This window comes from Salvelinus namaycush, chromosome 8 (genome assembly GCF_016432855.1).
Source record: "Salvelinus namaycush isolate Seneca chromosome 8, SaNama_1.0, whole genome shotgun sequence".
Taxonomy (NCBI): domain Eukaryota; kingdom Metazoa; phylum Chordata; class Actinopteri; order Salmoniformes; family Salmonidae; genus Salvelinus; species Salvelinus namaycush.
In genome coordinates this window covers 58710763-58733428 of record NC_052314.1, presented here as the reverse complement: position 1 = coordinate 58733428, position 22666 = coordinate 58710763, and the positions used below count along the sequence as shown (strand labels likewise).

The window sequence follows — 22666 nt, the reverse complement described above, 5'->3', positions numbered from 1 at the left end:
CAACACCCCCTACAACTGTTCTGCAGTAAAACCTCACAATCCCAAATATTTCTCTGCCGCTGCCACCATAACCTCTATTTTCTGCGGCTTTAGATCAATTTATGCAGTACAATTGACAACCATAGCTATGAATGCCAAGAAACCTACCTTACTGAAGCACATATTATTTCCATCACTCTCTTAGTTTCTACCTACTCACAGAAATCCTCTCAGGATCCCTCACCCTGTACCCATCTTCCTCAGCCACTCTCTTCACTGCTTCAGCAGGTTTTTTTTAAATGTAGGAATGTAGGGATTTGACAGCAGAGGCATTACAAGGAATCCTGTCGATTTAATGCTCCATCCTCACAGGCACCTTTTAAGGGATGGGATTTGAACTGTGACTGAAGGAGTGGAGTGGTATCTTGATGTATTTTTTGTATGATCTCGGTTTACCCCCTTCCCGCAGTGGCGTGCCGTGGGCCTGGGGCCTTCAGTGAGGTCCTACACAGTCCCACCCGAATTAATCCACCTCTTATTACCATCATTATGATGCCATGGCTCTAGACACTATACATTTAGACAGAAACGCAGTATAACCAGGCATTGCGTCACCTTGAAATTGACAAAAATTGACATTTTTGGGTAAACAGTGTTTACCCAAAAACATGACACAATCAATGAGTCTTTTCAATATTTCCCTATTTTTCTTCACCTTTTCATTGTGCAGCTCCGTTGCCCTGCGCGCTTGTTCGTTGAGCTGTAGATCCACTCGGGTGTCCCCAAAAGTTTTCAAAAGCACCATTGCTTGTAAGTGCCCAGCCGTACTTTGGTGTCTCGTTGCTGCCTTGGTTAGACAACTCAAGTTTGCAAAGCCAGTGTGTCTCCAAACACCAAATCGATCACTTGCAAATAATAGGCATTCCCAGCAGTACAGTTTGCAGTGCTTCTCGGAGCCTGTGAGCCATTGATAGCGCTCGTAGTTGGAACTTTGAAAGTGGCGAACAAACCCCTTTCCCGCCTGTGACAGGCTTTGTAGCGTCGGCGTCTGGCGACCTCTCCTTACAATGTCTAACTTTTCTTGAAAAGTTCGTCTTGAGAATGGCGTTATAATTATATCCTCGACCAAATCGATATCTTCTCCTCCTTCCGCCATTGTGGGTTGAAAAAACAGCTTAGTAGTACGCAAATTAATTTGTTTATCAAATTCAGTTTCCTAGTTCTGAGGTTCTGCATAGACCTGCCCATAGGACCTGCCTCTCAATATTGGTAATCCAATCAAAAGACGTGCACGCACTACGCCTGCTAGCTGGCTCCTGTGTAACACTGGAGCCAGCCAGCAGGCGTACAATAGCCAACTCTAAAGCTGATTGGTTGACACTAAATTTTCATTTCCATTCACTTTAAGCTACAAGCACCCGCACTGTTGATTCTGAAGGCCTGAGGGCAGATTTTAGACCCCTGGCAACACATGATGGCTGAATATGATTGGATAAAAGATCTAACATAAAAACCAGCCCTCCAAATCTCAACCTGGGGCTGGAAGCAGTGCAAACAAGAGGAAAGCTATGAAATGAAGAGTATAACTCTTACTCTGGGGAATAATTTAATACATATTTGTGGGAAAATATATTTAAAATTGTTTTATATTCTGATGATGTTTAGGCCAGCAGAGAAGGCCTTGCTGGCCCTGACGGACCACCACTGCCTTCCCGCAATGGAATATTTTGTTTCAATACCCCGTACAGTAGGTGGAGGCAATACACCACAATAGGTGTAGTTTGCTATAAAACCTTAAAGAAGAAGATTTGATGTGTAACATAATAAGCAGTACCGTAATTCAAAGAACAGCGCGCATATCCTTCTCATTTAGCCACACCCTTTGAGCTATTACGCCACCCAATAACATCCTTTCTCTTCAGTGTAAACGGAAGTGAACAGTGACCAAGAAGAATTTCCACATTAGCGTTTTTATTGTTCCTATTAAGACGTTTATTGACAACATGGAACTCAAAATATGACTCATTTAACTGCACAGCATCACATACTTACCCCATGTAGTCTTTAATTCGCGTTGGAGGCAGGACTTGGTTGATATAATTTTTTTTAGGTAACGCTAGTTAGCTGCTAACAATGGCTGACTGTATGGTTTTTCACACTCAAATAGCCTCCATCATGGAGGTGCTAGCGAATGCAGCCGTAGCAGATATCTGTAAGCTCGTAGACGACGACTATGCAGTGTTTCGTTTGGAAATAACTCATAGCCAGAAAGAAAACAGGGCATTGCGTAGGAAACTACAGCTTCTGGAACTGAAGGTGTCACGGGAGCGCGCAGAGAGGACAACGCGAGAGCGCGTTCTCGCCAGTCGTCCCAGTAGTGTCAAGATCCTCGACCGATACAGAGGAATGGCAAGAGGTACAGAGGCTGCGCGGCCTGTCGCCATTCATATATTTCTCAGTGCCTGTCTACATTCATATATTGCTCGGTGCCTGTCGCCATTCATATATTATTCAGTGCCTGTCGTTATTCATATAACTCAGTTCCTGTCGCCATTCATATTTAACTCAGTGCCTGTCGCCATTCATACAGTTGAAGTCGGAATTTTACATACACCGTAGCCAAATACATTTTAACTCAGTTTTTTTTTTTTTTTTTTTTTTACAATTCCTGACATTTAATCCTAGTAGCAATTCCCTGTCTTAGGTCAGTTAGGATCACCACTTTATTTTAAGAATGTGACATGTCAGAATAATAGTAGAGAGAATGATTTATTTCAGCTTTTATTTCTTTCATCACATTCCCAGTGGGTCAGAAGTTTACATACAGTCTATTAGTATTTGGTAGCATTGCCTTTAAATTGTTTAACTTGGGTCAAATGTTTCAGGGAACCTTCCACAAGCTTCCCACAATAAGTTTGGTGAATTTTGCCCCATTCCTCCTGACAGAGCTGGTGTAACTGAGTCAGGTTTGTAGGCCTCCTTGCTCGCACACGCTTTTTCAGTTCTGCCCACAAATGTTCTATGGGATTGAGGTCAGGGCTTTGTGATGGCCACTCCAAAACCTTGACTTTGTTGTCTTTAAGCCATTTTGCCACAACTTTGGAAGTATGCTTGGGGTCATTGTCCATTTGGAAGACCCATTTGCGACCAAGCTTTAACTTCCTGACTGATGTCTTATATATATCCACATAATTTCCCTCCCTCATGATGCCATCTATTTTGTGAAGTGCACCAGTCCCTCCTGCAGCAAAGCACCCCCACAACATGATGCTGCCATCCCCGTGCTTCACGGTTGGAAAGGTGTTCTTCGGCTTGCAAGTCTCCCAATTTTTCCTCCAAAGATAACGATGGTCATTATAGCCAAACAGTTCTATTTTTGTTTCATCAGACCAGAGGACATTTCTCCAAAAAGTACGATCTTTGTCCCCATGTGCAGTTGCAATCCGTAGTCTGGCGTTTTTATGGCAGTTTTGGAGCAGTGGCTTCTTCCTTGCTGAGCGGCCTTTCAGGTTATGTCGATATAGGACTCGTTTTACTGTGCATATAGATACTTTTGTAGCTGTTTCCTCCAGCATCTTCACAAGGTCCTTTGCTGTTGTTCTGGGATTGATTTGCACCTTTCGCACCAAAGAACGTTTATCTCTAGGAGACAGAACGCGTCTCCTTCCTGAGCGGTATGACGGCTGTGCGGTCCCATGGTGTTTATACTTGCGTACTATTGTTTGTACAGATGAACGTGGTACCTTCAGGCATTTGGGAACTGCTAGTTGAACCAGACTTGTGGAGGTCTACAATTTTTTTCTGAGATCTTGGCTGATTTCTTTTGATTTTCCCATGATGTCAAACGAAGAGTCACTGAGTTTGAAGGTAGGCCTTGAAATCCATCCACAGGTACACCTCCAATTGACTCAAATGATGTCCATTAGCCTATCAGAAGCCTCTACCGCCATGACATAATTTTCTGGAATTTTCAAAGCTATTTATAGGCACAGTCAACTTAGTGTTTGTAAACTTCTGACCCACTGGAATTGTGATACAGTGAAATAATCTGTCTGTAAACAATTGTTGGAAAAAATACTTGTCATGCACAAAGTAGATGTCCTAACCGACTTAACAAAAATATAGTTTGTTAACAAGAAATTTGTGGAGTGGTTGAACCTAAGTGTATGTAAACTTCCGACTTCAACTGTATATAACTCAGTGCCTGTCGCCCCATACCCTGGAATTGGGTCTTGGTCAGTTTTTGGATAGTATGCAATAATTCCCCAGATTACTATCTTGAACAAAGAAACAATATCAAATCCTAACCAGATTAATTTACTGCATTTACTATTATTTAATCAATGAAGGCAATATGTTGTATGGAACATAATACATTGATCAATAAAAAGTATATCAAGCAGTTATGCTAAGTGTTACCTTACATCCTTACCAATTCTAGACAGTGTCAAAACTGTCAATAGTGTTCAATATAGCGTTGAGCATTGACAGAAGCTGACATAACAACCTTTCCCCCCCATTCACTTTCTCAGGTGAAGGACACCTCACTGGAGGTCACAGGAGCTTTGTGAAGCCAGCGGGACACAATACATGGCGAGATGACCCACCAATCACTGTTGATGAGCTGAGTGGAACCTCAACCCAGCATGTTATCGTGATAGAGGTGAGTGTAGTATTACATAAACGTCTACAATTAAATTGTAAACTAAATTTGGCCCGTTTATTTCAGAAAAGCGCCCCTCAGCTATTTACTTGCTTACATGTACATCTGCCATATGGGAGCTTGTAAGACTTCCCTACGACATTGTTATACAATTCAACTGTAGTACCAGTAATAACCTCCTCTCTTCTTTTGTCAGTCTGCAAATGCAGAGGCTGCAGGTCCTGGGGTCAAGCAGGAGAGGTCTGAAGGAGAGGAGGACACACGTCACAGCAGAGACATCCAGGCTAGAGCGTCCCCTGTACCCACGGAGGACCCTACCACCGCCCCAGCGCAACCCAGGACCCGACGCAGGATCACGGAGGTCAGTGGAACGCTGAACGCCGTTCTCAAGACAGAGACAGACACAGAGACTTTAACTGAAACACAAAGGCTAGACACAGGATCTGACCACAGATCAGACCAAGGGAGACTGGTCTGTCACACAGGATTTGATCCTGCTCCTGGCGCAGAGTATTTACTTCATGGTGACCCGAGCCTGAAGATGGTTCAGTCCCATCGGGACTCAGGTGACACGTTCGATGATCCGTCTTGTTCTTACACTACAGAGATGGACCCTGGCAATATGACCTTGGGTTTAGAGATTGATCTATCTAGAGGGGACTGGAACCGGTACAATAGTAGTGTATACTCTGAAGGGTGCCTAGATAAGAAAGGGGAGGGTTTGGTCATAGATGAAGTGAAAGTGGCGTGTGAGGTTCCTTCCACATGGAATGCAGATAATCACCTAGGATACGGACTCTCACAGGGCAGAGGTTTCTTAGATTACAGGAAAAGCTCAGAGACAAATCCAAATGTCGCAACCCACTCCCCTTTACATTCGCTCAGGGATCGTGACACAGTGTCCACGTTGATTGGGCCATCCGATTCTCACGGCCACATCCTTTTCGATCAGGTATCGAACTCAAACGACAAGGCTAGAGCTCAGGGAGGGGGAGCCACATCAGGCAATAGTAAAGAGAAACGGTACCTCTGCATGTTCTGTAACAAAGGCTTCAGCTGCCCCCAGAAGGTGGAGATCCACCAGAGGGTCCACACGGGGGAGAAACCCTTCAGTTGTACCCAGTGTCACAAATGCTTCGCCCAGGCTTGTGACCTGAAGAGGCACCAAAGAGTCCACACAGGGGAGAAACCCTACAGCTGCCTCCAGTGTGAGAAGAGGTTCTCCCACCAGCACCATCTGAAGAGGCACCTGAAGGTTCACATGAGATAGACTAGGTGGAGGGCCGAAAAATGTGAAGTTTATTGCTCCCCGTCTAGGGAGGAGCTGATTTTTGTATATGACAGTGTTGGGTTCTGAGAATATGAAAATATACTTATTCATGTCACTGATGGAGTGCTGAGGTTTAGAGGGTCGACACCAGAAGTTAATGGTTATAGGAGGAAGGTATATAGTGTGTGCAATTAAGCTTGGAATGTGTTGAGTGCAGGGAAGCGAATACATGTGGCAGGCATTGATAAGGGAGGAGAGCCATGGATTAGTGATGAAGGGGGGTTGAGGTCAGGTCAAGTCACCTTAAAGGGAAAAATTAAAGTTTATGGCCCGTATCACTGGTGTCCTGCCTAGCAGTATAGAACGATGTTTGTACAGATGGGTCGGAGGAGACTCAGCCTATGAGGAACAGTTAAATATCAGTGCTTGTGTGAAAATGTTTTTGTCTAATGCAGCTGTATTGATCCTCTGGGAAGAATAAACTTGGTTAAGCTTTCATAATGTTCGTTGAGTGTTTTACTCAGAATTAGAACCTAACAACAGTAAAACATTATGATGACTATTACATTTGTTGGTACTTTAAATTCTCATAAGTATATTCCATAATTTTATTGGGCAAATTTTAGAAACTGCTAAACTTTGAACTAATCACATACCCATGGTGATGAAGGCAGCCAATGGCCTGCATCTATCTACGACGCAAACACTGCCTCTTGTGAAAACGCAAACTGCTGTATGATGTAGAGGAACAGATATAGCTAACTTCCGAAGACTGAAATAAGATAAATATCTGTTTGAGTGCACTTCAAATATGCAGCATGCAACACCAATTGTTTTGATCGTATGAAGAGGTAACTTCAATGACCGTTTAGCCAATTTATTGAAAGCTAGCAAATGTTAGTTTGACTAGCCTAGTCAGCTACTGTAAATGTCAATTTGTGTTTCATTAGCTTTCTTTGTCAGTGAATCCAATTTTTTAAATAATGTTTTGTCTCATTTCAAGTAACTAGCTGCAAGCTTAAATAAACAATCGTATAATTTGCATAGAAACCCAAATAAAAGCATGTAGATAGAAAAATGTGTGTGTCATGAATGCTAGAATGGAGGTCTAAAAATGACAGCTGCATATGCATATTAACCAATACATATAGCGTACCTTTCATTACATCTCCTCTAAAAACAGTTGTACAATGTGCTTTGCAATAAGATAACCAGAGTTTGATTTCTAAACCAGATGAGTTCTCAAATTGCAGCTGCCCAATCTCACGGTGGGCATGCATAATGTTTGATCCATTGGTATGGAGAATGATAAAGAGCTTTTAGGATTATAGAAAAAGCAGTTGGGAAATATGTTTTAGTTTTTTATAAGTTTCAGTGAATGTGAGTATATTTAGGTGGTTTAAATGATTAACTTTCCTACTAACCTTCTAAAAGTGGACAGTGCCAAAATCTTGCCAATCCATTCATTATTCTACTAACTATGATTGAATGTGAGACAAATTTTCCATAATGTACGTTTCGTGCATATACAGTGCCTTCGAAAAGTATTCAGACCCCTTGAGTTTTCCCACATTTTGTTACGTTAGCCTTATTTAAAAATATATTAAATTAATGTTTTTCTTCATCAATCTACACACAATACCCGATAATGAAAAAGCGAAAACAGGTTTTTATACATTTTTGCTAATAAAAAATAAATAAAAAGCTGAAATACCTTATTTACATAAGTATTCAGACCCTTTGCTATGAGACTCGAAATTGAGATCAGGTGCATCCTGTTTCAATTGATCATCTTTGAGCTATTTCTACAACTTGATTGGCGTCCACCTGTGTTAAATTCAATTGATTGGACATGATTTGGAAAGGCACACACATCTATATAAGGTCCCACAGTTGTTAGTGCATGTCAGAGCAAAAAACAGAAATTTCCAGAAGGACAACCATCTCTGCAGCACTCCACCAATCAGGCCTTTATGGTAGAGTTGCCAGACGGAAGCCACTCCTCAGTAAAAGGCACATGACAGCCCGCTTGGAGTTTGCCAAAAGGCACCTAAAGACTCTCAGACCAAGACACAAGATTCTCTGGCCTGATGAAACCAAGATTGAACGCTTTGGCCTGAATGCCAAGCGTCACATCTGGAGGAAACCTGGCACCATCCCTACGGTGAAGCATGGTGGTGGCAGCATCATGCTGTGGGGATGTTTTTCAGCGGCAGGGACTGGGAGACTAGTCAGGGTCGAGGGAAAGATGAACGGAGCAAAGTACTGAAAGATCCTTGGTGAAAACCTGCTCCAGAGTGCTCAGGACCTCAGACTGGGGCGAAGGTTCACCTTCCAACAGGACAACGACCCTAAGCACACAGCCAACCCGATCGAACATCTCTGGAGACCTGAAAATAGCTGTGCAGCGACACTCCCCATTCAACCTGACAGAGCTTGAGAGGATCTGCAGAAAAGAATGGGAGAAACTTCCCAAATACAGGTGTGCCAAGCTTGTACCGTCATACCCAAGAAGACTCGAGGCTGTAATCACTGCCAAAGGCGCTTCAACAAAGTACTACTTATGTAAATGTGATATCTTTTTTACATTTTTTTATAAAAATAAAAAAAATGTGTAAACATTTCCAAAAACCTGTTTTTGTTGTCATTATGGAGCGTTGTGTGTAGATTGATGAGGGGAAAAATAATTTAATCAATTTTAGAATAAGGCTGTAATGTAAGAAAATGTAGAAAAAGTCCAGAGGTCTGAATACTTTCCGAATGCACTGTACACCCGAACAAAGAACACCGTCACAAATAGTGTTCCACCATTTATTGATTATGGAGACAAATAGCAAAGGTGTCTCAGTATCTAAATATAGTGTAACCTATCAATCACAGACATACAATGTTTGTCCAGAGATCTTTTACCATCTATGCCAAAAGCCTGGGCCTCTGGAGACCGTAGAACTGTCATCAACACATGCTTCATTATTACACCTTCTTTAGGAGCATTTGTGTCCAGCCAATTTATTGAAAGCTAGCCAATGTTTGACTAGCCAAAGCGTATCGAAATGATCCCACCCTGGTCACCAATATTGCTGAATCAAATCAAATGTTATTTGTCACATGGTTTGTAAACAACAGGTGTGGACCAACGGTGAAATGCTTACTTACAGCCCTTCCCAACAATGCAGAGAGAGAAAATAGAGAGCTAATAGAAAAGTAACGGAAATGTGTTAAAAGTAATAAATATACACTCTGAAAACCAGCTCCTCCCTCGACAGAAGATACTGTAGTTTGCTAAAGCCCATCACATGTACGCACTGTGGGAAGAGGTTCTGGGAGACGAGCTACCTCAGGATACACCAGCAGAAAACATTCCACTATATAACATAGAAAGTAGGGCTGGGAATTGCCAGGGACCTCATAAGATATTATCACAATACTTAGGTGCCGATAAAATATTTATCACGCTTCTCACAATTCAATATGTATTCCGATTCGATATTGCGATTTGATGTTCCAAACGTATTGCTCACTATATGTCTGCTGCAGAGATAGGAGAGAGCATGAGAAATTGAGTTCTGATGAATCAGGGAAATAAATAAGTGCTGAAAACATGTTGGCTCACTATTTAAAAAGAAGATGGAGAACAAGCTATAGGATGAAAAATATTGGGAGTTTTTGCGCAGGTACAGCCGACTAGCGCCAGCTGAAGCTACCTACAGTAGCAAAAAATGTATAATAATAATAAAAAATATTCTTTTTTTATTTATTTTTAAAAATCAGTAATTGGAGTCAGATATTGATATAATATTGTCCCAAAATTATATTGCAATATGTAACTGACATGTTAAGCAATATGTAACGTGATTTGTAATCATTCCAATCATTAAAGGACAAATGTTAATATCTATTGTTGTCAACAGAAAAGATCCACAGATGCATTTGGAATAATGAGAGTAACAGATTTCAGTGTTGAATATTCCTGAGTAAAATATTGCGTCCAGACATTTTGTGATATATAAGCCAGCGGTCTATGGCACTGCATCTCAGTGCTAGAGGCGTCACAACAGACAGTTCGATTCCAGGCTGTATCACAACCGGCCGTGATTGGGAGTCCCATAAGGCGGCGCACAATTGGCCCAGCATTGTCCGGGTTAGGCCATTATTGTAAATAAGAATTTGTTCTTAACTGACTTGCCTAGTTAAATAAAAATAAATAAAAATCTATTAACACTAAAAAGTCTGTTACATCAAATAAAAATCAAATGTATTTATAAAGCCCTTTTTACATCAGCAGTTGTCACAAAGTGCTATACAGAAACCCAGCCTAAAGCCCCAAACAGTAAACAATGCAGATGTAGAAGCACGGTGTCTAGGAAAAACTCCCTAGAAGGGCAGGAACCTAGGAAGAAACGTAGAGAAGACTGAGGGGTGGCCAATCCTCTTCTGGCTGTGCCGGGTGGAGAGAGTACATGATCATTAAGGCCAGATTGTTCTTCAAGAAGTTTGTACTGTGTAGGCTATATGATACTCACAAATGCCTTTATCATTACTTCTATTCAACTACTTTATTTTTTATGTGTAAATGAATGCAGTTTCATCAAGTTCATGCAGATTTTTAGTTGAGACATTGGTGTGGTTTATATATTGTGTATTTAAAACTTTTCATTCTAAGACATTCATTGAGACTCTCTTTAGTATACATCACACCCTATTCTGCATATACCCGACAGTGCTTTTTAACCAATATATGCTTACTAAATATACCCACACACTAACAAACACCTACTGTACACGTCAAAATAGTTTAGTCAGGTTTGTCTGATAATGACTTATCATAGCTGACTTTTTTACCCACAACGTCATATTTATGTCCACCATAATGGGTTTAACAATGAAGTCATTCTGTAACTACAGTACATGTAGTGAGGATGGGTAAACACTCCATGTTGAAAGTGTCTGTATACGTACCTGAGGGAGTGTATGTCTGTGTAATCTGTATCACCTGTCTCTTCTAGGAGGAGGAGGGTCCAGAGGTGCTGCTGGTGAAGAAGGAGGGGTGTGAGGAGGGTCTGGGGAACCCTGAGGGGAACATGGTCATGGAGGACAACCAGACTACACCTCCTCCTGAAACCACAGAAGAACCAGCTGAGCAGCACAGGACCACACACAGTCTCACTGAGGTGAGCCAACTGTAAACTACTGTCTGAATGGTATTAGGTCAGAGCTCGTATCCACAAAGCCTCTCAGAGTAGGAGTGCTGAACTAGGATCAGTTTTTCCTTTTAGATCATAATGAATAAGACAATATAGACAGATGGGGACCTGATCCTCGATCAGCACTTCTACTCTGAGACTACCCTGGGGCCGTAGCCACAAAGCGTCTCAGAAAAGGGCATAGGGATTTGGTTAAAACCTGTTTTAAGACAACAAAAAACCTCTAAGCTCAGAATAGTTTTTAGGATGATGTTTAAACACTGGTAAGACCAACTCTGAGCCAGGAGTAAAATCAACTCTTAAAAGTTTCTCAGCTGGTAATCATGACAGTTTGAGGTACCATAATGGAAAGATAGTGGTGACGCTCATTGACATTGTTATAGGCCCTTCCCAACAATGCAGTGAGAAAGAAAATAGAGAAATAATAGAAAAGTAATAACAGAATAATAATAAATACAGAATGAGTAATGATACATGGGGTACCAGTACTAGGATAATTGAGGTAGATATGTACAAATAACTAGGAATGAAGTGACTAGTCAACAGGACAGATAATAAACAGCAGCGTATGTGATGAGTCAGAAAAGTTAGTGCAAAAAGGTCAATAAAGATAGTCCAGGTAGCTATTTGGTTAACTATTTAACTCACTATTTAACAGTCTTATGGCTTTATGGATAGAAGCTGTTCAGGGTCCTGTTGGTTCCAAACTAGGGCTGTGGCGGTCACGAAATTTTGTCAGCCGGTGATTGTCAAGCAAATAACTGTCGGTCTCACGGTAATTGACCATTAATTAACATAAACGCTCGTCGGATGTGGCAGGGCTTGCAAACTATCACAGACTACAAAGGGAAGCACAGCCGAGAGCTGCCCAGTGACACGAGCTTACCAGACGAGCTAAATAACTTCTATGCTCGCTTCGAGGCAAGTAACACGCATGAGAGCATGAACTGTTCCAGATGACTGTGTGATCACGCTCTCCGCAGCCGATGTGAGTAAGACCTTTAAACAGGTCAACATTCACAAGGCCGCTGGGCCAGACGGATTACCAGGACGTGTACTCCGAGCATGCGTTGATTAACGGGCAAGTGTCTTCACTGACATTTTCAACCTCTCCCTGTCTGAGTCTGTAATACCAACATGTTTCAAGCAGACCACCATAGTCCCTGTGCACAAGAACACTAAGGTCACCTGCCTAAATGACTACCGACCCGTAGCACTCACGTCTGTAGCCATGAAATGCTTTGAAAGCCTGGTCATGGCTCAACACCATTAACCCAGAAACCGTAGACCCACTCCAATTGCATACTGCACCAACAGATCCACAGATAATGCAATCCACACTGCCCTTTCCCACCTTGACAAAAGGAACACCTATGTGAGAATGCTATTCATTGACTACAGCTCAGCGTTCAAACACCATAGTGCCCTCAAAACTCATCACTAAGCTAAGGACTCTGGGACTAAACACCGTCCTCTGCAACTGGATCCTAGACTTCCTGACGGGCCGCACCCAGGTGGTAAGGGTAGGTAACAACCCATCCGCCACGCTTATCCTCAACACGGGGGCCCCTCCTGTACTCCCTGTTCACTCATGACGGCACGGCCAGGCACAACTCCAACACCATCATTAAGTTTGCTGATGACAACAGTGGTAGGCCTGATCACAGACAACGATGAGACAGCCTATAGGGAGGTCAGAGACCTGACCATGTGGTGCAAGGACAACAACCTGTCCCTCAACGTGATCAAGACAAAGGAGTTGATTGTGGACTATAGGAAAAAGAGGACAGAGCACATCCCCATTCTCATCGACGGGGCTGTAGTGGAGCAGGTTGAGAGCTTCAAGTTCCTTGGCGTCCACATCACCGAACAAACTAACATGGTCCAAGCACACCAAGACAGTCGTGAAGAGGGCACGACAAAACCTATTCCTGTTATTATCTATGCATAGCCACTTCAACAACCCTACCTGCATGTACATAATTATCTCAATTACCTCGACACCGGTGCCCCCGCACATTGACACATTGACTCTGTACTGGTACCCCCTGTATATAGCCCCACTATTGTTATTTACTGCTGCTCTTTAATTATTTGTTTTTCTTATCTCATACTTTTTAAAACTTTTATTTTTTTAGGTATTTTCTTAAAACGGCATCGTTGGTTAAGGGCTTGTAAGTAAGCATTTCACTGTGAGGTCTACACCTGTTGTATTCGCCGCATGTGACAAATACAATTTGATTTGATAAACACATTTAGCATCTCCTGGCTTCCACACAAGGCACTGATGCAGACCTTTGGAACATCTACATTTTAAAAAGTCTAATAAATCCATGTAATATAGCCTACACCTTCACAACCAATCCATTATTTATTTTAGACAGGTCAAAAGAAGCATGATATGAAGAAAATGTAGTGTATTTCAGAAGAACAGAATAGCATGTCCTTATGTTAGGTCCTGATCTGGATATGCCAAATGGCTGTGGGCTACACTAGTTCATTTAGCAGGCAATATTTGCTTAGAATTCCATGGCATTATTTTATAGTAACAAGAATACAATTGAACAAAGCTGATTAAAATAGAAAGGATATTTTCTCCAAACGATTTGAGGGAGTGCGCACATGCGGCTATTCTGTGTTGAGCTGTTAACAAATAAATAGGTACTCCTATATGCTTAATTTAGAGTTATTAATGTATCTTTAGTTGTTCTACAAACGTTGGGCTGTATGTTTTGATTTGTAATACATTGTAAGGCTGCATGATACGACTCTAACGATGATATGAAAAAAGTTGCTTGAAAGGCATGTGCTCTGCTTTGTTTTTTTGCGCAGGCTGTACACACTTCGTCAGTCTCTTATTCACAATTTGAGAAGCAACTTGTAATGCCTCGAATTTCCCGGCGGCATCCCCTTTGTGTGGCCATAATGCGCCCTAACAAAAATCCATGCCTTTTGCAGCCCTTCTCCCTGAGTGCTGCCTGCTCTGAATCACTCACACGGCTCTCCATCACCTGATCTGGTCTTTCTCACAGGCTACAAGTGAAGACAGACACATCGGGGACGCAACTTCGCACGTCCTTATCCAATTCCGAAGTGCATATTGAAGATATTGGAAGAACTGTCCACATTTACTTTTCGTCAGCTAACAAGATGAGTAGGCCTAACGTACAGCAAAAGCTCTAGCCTATGTCAATCTACTATCGCCCATAGTACAAAAGTTGGTCTATTATATTCTCTGCAAGAAATAAATATTCCAAACATAGTCTGGGACAGTTGTGGGATGCGATAGATCACAAATTAATACAACCACTAGCATCAAAAAACTTTAAGCATTGTGGCTGATACAACAGATCAGAACGTTTATCTTAAAATGTTGATAAACTATTATGCTATTTCTTCAAATTATAAGCGCAGCAATGCGCACACGGCAGTAGGCTATAAGCGCAAATGTTACATTAGCAGAAAACACCATTATCAAAAGTGATCACAAATGCGATTATGCATGTAATGCTTTTTATTTTTATATTTTGTTATTATTTATTTTTTTACCCCATTTTCGTGGTAGTTAGTCTTGTCTCATCGCTGCAACTCCCGTACAGACTCGGGAGAGGCAAAGGTCGACAGCCGTGCGTCCTCCGAAACACAACCCAACCAAGCCACACTGCTTCTTGACACAATGCCCACTTAACCCGGAAGCCAGCCACACCAATGTGTCGGAGGAAACACGGAGGAAACTTTCACACATTAACAAGTCCACTACAGCAAATGAAAGATAAACTTCTTGTTAATCTACCCATTGTGTCCGATTTCAAAAAGGCTTTACAGTGAAAGCACAACATATGATTATGTTAGTTCAGAGCCAAGTCAAAAAAACACACAGCCATTTTTCCAGCCAAAGAGAGGAGTCACAAAAAGCAGAAATATAGATAAAATGAATCACTAACCTTTGATGATCTTCATCAGATGACACTCACCGGACATCATGTTACACAATACATCTATGTTTTGTTCGATAATGTGCATATTTATATCCAAAAATCTCAGTTTACATTGGCGTGTTACGTGCAGTAATGTTTTGATTCCAAAACATCCGGTGATTTTGCAGATAGCCACAGAAATCCCAGAAATACTCATAATAAACATTGATAAAAGATACAAGTGTTTTACATGGAACTTTAGATAAACTTCTCCTTAATGCAACCGCTGTGTCAGATTTCAAAAAAACTTTACGGAAAAACTACACCATGCAATAATCTGAGTACAGCGCTCAGAGACCAAAACAAGCCATACAGGTACCCGCCATGTTGTGGAGTCAACAGAAGTCAGAAATAGCATTATAAATATTCACTTACCTTTGATGATCTTCATCAGAATGCACTCCCAGGAATCCCAGCTCCACAATAAATGTTTGTTTTGTTAGATAACGTCCATAATTTGTCCAAATACCTCCTTTTTGTTCGCACGTTTAGTTCCAAAATCCAAATTGATGACGCGCAGGCCAGACGAAAAGTCAAAAAATTCCATTACAGTTCATAGAAACATGTCAAACGATGTATAGAATCAATCTTTAGGATGTTTTTAACATAAATCTTCAATAATGTTTCAACCGGAGAATTCCTTTGTCTGTAGAAATGCGATGGAACGCAGCTAACTCTCACGGGGGCGCGCCTGAGTGAGCTCGTGGCACTCTGCCAGAGCCCTGACTCAATCAGCTCTTATTCCCTCATCCTTCACAGTAGAAGCATCAAACAAGGTTCTAAAGACTGTTGACATCTAGTGGAAGCCTTAGGAAGTGCAATATGACCCCATAGACACTGTATATTGGATAGGCAAACCTACAAACCTCAGATTTCCCACTTCCTGGTTGGATTTTTTTCTCAGGTTTTTGCCTGCCATATGAGTTCTATTATACTCACAGACATCATTCAAACAGTTTGAAACTTCAGTGTTTTCTAATCAAATCTACTAATAATATGCATATCTTAGCTTCTGGGACTGAGTAGCAGGCAGTTTACTCTGGGCACCTTATTCATCCAAGCTACTCAATACTGCCCCCTGCCATAAGAAGCTAAAGGCACAGTCAACATAGTGTATGTTAACTTCAGACCCACTGGACTTGTGATACAGTGAATTATAAGTGAAATAATCTGTCTGTAAACAATTGTTGGGGAAATGACTTGTGTCATGCACAAAGTAGATGTCCTAACCGACTTGCCAAAACTCTAGTTTGTTAACAAGAAATTTGTGGAGTGGTTGAAAAATGAGTTTTAATGACTCCAACCTAAGTGTATGTAAACTTCCGACTTCAACTGTATATCATTCACAAGTGATAGGCTAATATTGTCACTCATCAGTCTATTCTTGATATAATATTGTCTTTACATATACTAAATAAAATATGTGTGAAATTTGTTTTGATTTAGAATGGACCATTATCATGCACCTGTATCAAAACAGGGGCAGCGGAAAAAATACATGTCATCTATGCACTTAAATAGCGAATGGAGGACGTTTTTCCCCGTGGTTTATTTTCATGCCAGCCACATAAGCTATACTCCTGTTGTAAATATTAGCAATGTGCCTAATATTAGGAAAGTTAAGAAATAAATATAGTAGGCCTAGCCTATAGAAAGCTGATGGGATCCTCCTCTTTTTAAGAGGCCATCACTCTGTTTTCTCACAGAATTGCATAGCTTATTGAAATGTTGTGCAACATGAGCTCATGGGTTCTCATGAAGTGTTTGATTAGATTTTCGATTACATTTGCATTGATGTCAGAGTGATTAAAGGGACAATATAGTGCTGAGTACCAGGCAGTTAGCAAGTTTAGTAGGCTACTAATGACGATCAGCAGCATCAGAGCTTGGAGAAGCCGAATTACTGTAACTAAATGGTCATGTGGAATTTGGTGCATCGGTACCTCTTGCCCTGCAGTAGCAGAGAGAACAGTCTATGACTTGGGTAGCTGGGGTCTTTGACAATGTTTAGGGTCTTCCTCTGACACCGCCTGGTATCAACGTCCTGGATGGCAGGGAGCTCGGCCCCAGTGAGGTACTGGGCCGTATGCACTACACTCTATAGCGCTTTGCGGTTGGATGTCAAGCAGTTGCCATACCAAGCGGTGATAAAGCCAGTCAAGATGCTGTCATGGGTGCAGCTGTAGGACTTTTGGAGGATCTGAGGGCCCATGCCAAATCTTTTCAGCCTCCTGAGGGGGAAGAGGCATTGTCGTCCCTCTTCATGACTGTGTTGGTGTGTGTGTGGACCATGATAGGTCCTTAGTGATGTGGACACTGAGGAACTTGTAGCACTCGATCCACTCCACTACAGTTCGGTCGATGTAAATGGGGCCGTGTTCAGCCCTCTGTTTCCTGTAGTTCATGATCAGCTCCTTTGCCTTGCTGACGTTGAGGGAGAGGTTGTTGTCCTGGCACCACACTGCCACTTCTCTGACCTTCTCCCTATAGGCTGTCTCATCGTCGTCAGTGATCAGGCCTACCACCGTCGTGTCGTCAGCAAACTTAATGGTGTGCACGTCCATGCAGTTGCGGGTGAACAGGGAGTACAGGAGGGGACTAAGCTTAGTGATGAGTTTTGAGGGCACTATGGGGTTGAACGCTGAGCTGTAGTCAATGAACAGCATTCTCACCTCTTGTCCAGGTGAGAGAGGGCAGTGTGGAGTGAAATAGAGATTGCGTCATCTGTGAATCTGTTGGGTCGGAATGCGAATTGGAGTTAGTCCAGGGTGTCTGGAGTGATGGTTTCAAAGCATTTCATTGCTACATATGCGAGTGTTACGAGGCGATAGTCATATAGACTGGTTACCTAGGCGTTCTTGGGCACAGGGACTATGGTGGTCTGCTTTAAACATGTAGGTATTACAGACTGGGTCAGGGAGAGGTTGAAAATGTCAGTGAAGACACTTGCCAGTTTGTCAGCGGATGCTCTGAGTACGCGTCTGGTAATCCATCTGGCCCTGCGGCCTTGTGAATTTTGTGAATTTTCTTGTTTGCTTATGGCTCTATACAGCTCGTTGAGTGCGGTCTTAGTCCCATCTGTTTGTGGTGGTAAATAGACAGCTACAAAAAATATAGATAAACTCTCTTGGTAAATAGTATGGTCTACAGCTTATCATGAGATATTCTAATTTAGGCAAGCAGAACCTCGAGACCTTAATTTTAGAGATTGCACCAGCTGTTGTTAACAAAGAGACATACACCTCCCCCTTGAGCTTACCGGATGCTGCCGTTCTGTCCTACTGCTGCATGGAAAAACCAGCCAGATGTATATTATCCATGTTCTTCTTTAGCCAAGACTCGGAGAACCATGGGTTATTACAGTTCTTCAGGTGCCGTTGATAGGATAGTCTCGAACGGAGCTTGCCCAGTTTGTTTTCCAGTGATTGTACGTTCGCCAATAGAACGGAGGGTAGTGGTGGTTTATGTACTCGCTGACGTAGTCTGTCAGGGTGCCCGCATGTTGGCCACTCTTGCACAGTCTATTTATTTTCCGAGTCTCCGGGATTAGGGCCTGGTCCGGGGTGAGCAGTATGTTCGGCTCCTCTGACTCGTTGAAGTAGAAATATTCATCCAAATCGAGGTTAGTGATCGCTGTTCTGATATCCAGAAGCTCTTTTCGGTCATAAGAATTAGAATTATGGGGAATAACACATCGCGATAAGGCATTGCCAGTTTTGGACTATAGAATGCTTCAGACAACCATCAAATGTTGGTAAAATGTAAAATGTTTAATATAATTTTCACCTAATACAATTACTTTGCCTAAACTTAATTCTTGACTAATATTTTGGCATGCATAACTTTTTTTAACCAATTCTGATGGTTGTTAAAAGCGGAATTATATTAATAGGCTATTACCGTTATATCAACACACACTCGTCACTACCGTTTAACAACTCTAAATCGCTTTGGCACAGTAGGCATCAACTCACTTGCCGATAATGTTGCATAAAACATTTGAATAGTCTATAATTTCCATCAAACATAATCAAAGTTAACGTAGGCCTTATCATGTGAAAATTATAGACCTTTCAAACGTTTTGTGCAACATCATCTAGATGCTTTCAATCTCCAAACCTAAAGGCATACCCAATTTAAGTATATTTTTTAAAGGTAGACTGAATGTCTATCAAGATGAAGATGAAATAACAATGTAGGTTATTGAAATAATCAAAAGAAAATTGGGATTATTTATTAGCCTAGTGGTTAAAACAATTTCGGCTTATCATGTGAAATCATTGTCAAAAGCGCAAGAGATACTGTTGCAGGTAGGTCTAGATTATTTCTGGATTGATCATATAGAAATATCAACACATTCTTTCAACAACTCCAAAGTAATTGCATATGGTGCAGGAACCACTGACTCGCTGCCCTTTTCTATTATCTAGACACTTGCTGGTAACTCAACTAGTTAGAACAGCTCATGAGTTCTCCTAAATATCTGTAGACTAGGTAGGACTCTTATGACTAAAGATTCTTCAAGCATAGCTTTTATTTTTACCCATAAGAGTAGGAGAACTTTTACTCTGAGACACTTTGTGGATGCGGGCCCTGGTCTTGATTCATTTTGTCTTAAGTGTGGGACCATGTTTTCATTTATTAAACCATTAAAGAGTATCAAGTATTAAACTCAACTAACATGTTTGCATAGTATCAAATCACCTAACATGTTTGTATAGTGCTCATAGCAAACTCTCATTGCCCAACCAGAAAATGCTTCATGGCAGGGTGCTCGTATCAGATTTCTTGATCCAACATCCTCTCACTCTGTATCTCTTACAGCCAGTAGACATGGAGGATGGGAAGCCTGATCTGCTGCTAGTCAAAGAGGAGACAGTAGAAGACGTACCAGAGAGCATTGACCTGCTGAGTGGACTAAAGATGGGGGAGCAAGGTAAGAAAGAAATACATATAGCCTACATACAGTAATATATCTTCAATGGGAATAGTGATGTGCCTGGCTATTATTTTTTCAGAAAATTAAATCAATACAACAAAACACACAATGTATGAATTTGACCAGGTAATTGACGAAAAAAATTCCATATGTAGAGTTTTCTCTGCCATGTTTTAAAAAAAGTATATTTTGTAACCTCTTCCTTCAGGTGGTTGGCTGGAGGTTAAAAGAGGAGACTGGGCGGCCATCTTGGATTCCCAGACCGGAGCAGCCAAGGGTCGAGGGGACGACATCACCGAGCTGTCCAGGGCCAGAGGCGACATAGTGGAGATCAGTGGATGGGACAGAGTCCCTAATGTCGAGCTGGGGAACAACACTGTTAACCACAACCCAAAACAGACTGTCGAACACAAAACAACAGCCAAACTTAATTTCCATGACAACAGACTGGCTGGGACCAGGGCGAGGCGTAGATTTGGTCTGCGAGGACGAGGTGGTGTCTGTATGCGGCAGGAGAGAACAGACACAGACTCTGCTAGCGATGCTCCGTCCTGCTCCTATAGTTGTGATTCAGAGAGACTGATGGCGCCTCAGGTTAACCACCTAACAGATGCTGCCTTCAGCCTGCCTTCTATAGGATCTATCAACTGGAACATGGACCCTGTAACAACACAGACACTCCCTGGCCTTCATCCTCCTCACACTCCCCTAATGTTAAACCAGACCTCAGACAATGCCAGTGCCTCAACACTAAATGGCTACACAAGCCCATTGACAAATGACAGTAGTAGAGATGGAATCAGTAAAGGTGGTGGCGCCAAAGAGAAGCGATTCCCGTGTTCGTTCTGTGGGAAAGCGTTCAGTTTCCCCCAACAGGTGGAGATCCACCAGAGGATGCACACAGGGGAGAAACCGTTCAGCTGCAACCTGTGCCGGGTCAGTTTCTCCCACTCATCCAGCCTGAAGAGGCACCAGAGGGTCCACACAGGGGAGAAACCGTTTGGCTGCCACCTGTGCCGGGTCAGTTTCTCCCACACGTCCAGCCTGAAGAGGCACCTGAAGGTCCACACGGGAGAGAGGCCGTTCGCCTGTACGCACTGCGAGAAGAGGTTCTCAGAGAGGAGCTACCTCAGGTTACACCAGCAGAAAATGCACACGGGCCATGTATAGTGACATATAATGTAGTATTAGTTAGTTTGTAGTTAATTATGTTGGTTTTGGATGTAGTGGGGAGCTGGATGAGGTGACATGAGGGAAGAATGAGTATGATAAGGCAGAGTAGATGATATTGTGATGATTGGTGTGATAGTGTCTGTAAAAATGTTTCACTGATGAAGAGTGGCAACCTTATCATGGTGTTTGATAATGAGGAAATGATAGTGCCTTAATTCATGTTTACTTGGTATAAAGTAATGAAGCTGTGTGTACTGTAATGTTGAACCTTTTCCAAAGTATTCTCAAATTCATTTTATCAAAGAGAAGGGTACCAGATTTACAGAAAAGGTAAACTGTTACCATAGTGATACAAGTTATTCTCCATGTCACTAGGGCTGTTGCGGTAATCCAGCATTCATGCGTCATGACCGCAATAAAATTCTATGTGACCAGTCATGGTAATCTCCTTTTAAGCACTCTGGACATATGTTCGTAGTACCCAACTCGGTAACGATCATCAGGTCGCTAATGGCCTGGTACTCAGGGCTCTATTGCCCTTCTAGCCACTCTGACATCAATGCAAATGTAATCGAAAATCACATTAAACACTTATCATCAAAACAGTATGTGCTTTTAAAACTCACCTCACTGTGGTTGATTGATCAATTTGAATAAATTAGTTCAACAACAGGTTGAATCTGAGTGGAAACATTTTTCATAAAAAACTGATAAGATATCTTTGGTACAAAATTGGCCTAGCCTAAATAAAACAAATTCAGAGTCTACATTATAGTGAATTTTTATTTGATTTTGTATAGCCTAGTAATAGTTTTATATTTTCAGAATTAATAGGCTGATATGTTACCTTTAGCTACAGAATATCTCACCACCATGCCTTTCCATCTCCTCGCTTTCCTTCATGCCATTCTTCAGCGCACAGAGAGGGGAGAGGGGGCTGTCAACAGTTTAATGAAATACAGCAGACAGTTTCGTTGTGAAAATATGTTACTATCGATGTTCCCTGACAGATTTCACTTGGTTTTCCAAATTAAGCACTGGGTAGCTGCAGGAACAGGATTGGAGTGCCCATGGCATGCAGAGTTTGGGCAGAATATCTATCACATGAAGTAGTTTCCCCGAAATGGGACCAAGCTGCGGGAAAGTGACCTCCATTCGCTATGGATGATATGCATTTTCTTCTCTTGCCCCTGTTTCTGCAAATGTGATAATGGGCCCTTATAAATCTAAACTCATTTTACATATTAGTTCAAATTAAATTGAGAATAGTCTGTTAAAATAATAATCACTTGATGAGAGCTGGAGAGAACAAAATCGTCAATAGCCTATCGTCGCATCATGCAGCCCATACCTTTTGATTTCTAAGGCATTCTAAGGTTTGTATCATTCACAACTAAAGTTGCCAAATTACAGAAAAAAATGGCATATAGGACCTGTTTCAAATGATGACTTTTATGCTCA

At 41.8% G+C, this 22666-nt stretch overlaps 1 protein-coding gene across 1 annotated transcript; it reads left to right on the top strand.

Moving 5' to 3' along the window:
- Positions 1-1896: 1896 nt before the first annotated feature.
- LOC120053021 (myoneurin-like) lies at positions 1897-21808 on the top strand. Its single transcript, XM_039000273.1, has 6 exons — positions 1897-2395; positions 4512-4642; positions 4839-5003; positions 10919-11083; positions 19918-20029; positions 20241-21808. The coding sequence occupies exons 1-6, from the start codon at positions 2113-2115 to the stop codon at positions 21200-21202; spliced, it is 1818 nt and encodes a 605-aa protein (XP_038856201.1). The 5' UTR covers positions 1897-2112; the 3' UTR covers positions 21203-21808.
- Positions 21809-22666: the final 858 nt, after the last annotated feature.

Coding starts and splice junctions, on each gene's coding strand:
- LOC120053021 (XM_039000273.1), top strand. CDS start 2,113: ATGGCTGACTGTATGGTTTTTCACACTCAAATAGCCTCCATCATGGAG. Junction 4,643..4,838: donor AGCATGTTATCGTGATAGAG/GTGAGTGTAGTA, acceptor TTCTTTTGTCAG/TCTGCAAATGCAGAGGCTGC. Junction 11,084..19,917: donor CCACACACAGTCTCACTGAG/GTGAGCCAACTG, acceptor TATCTCTTACAG/CCAGTAGACATGGAGGATGG.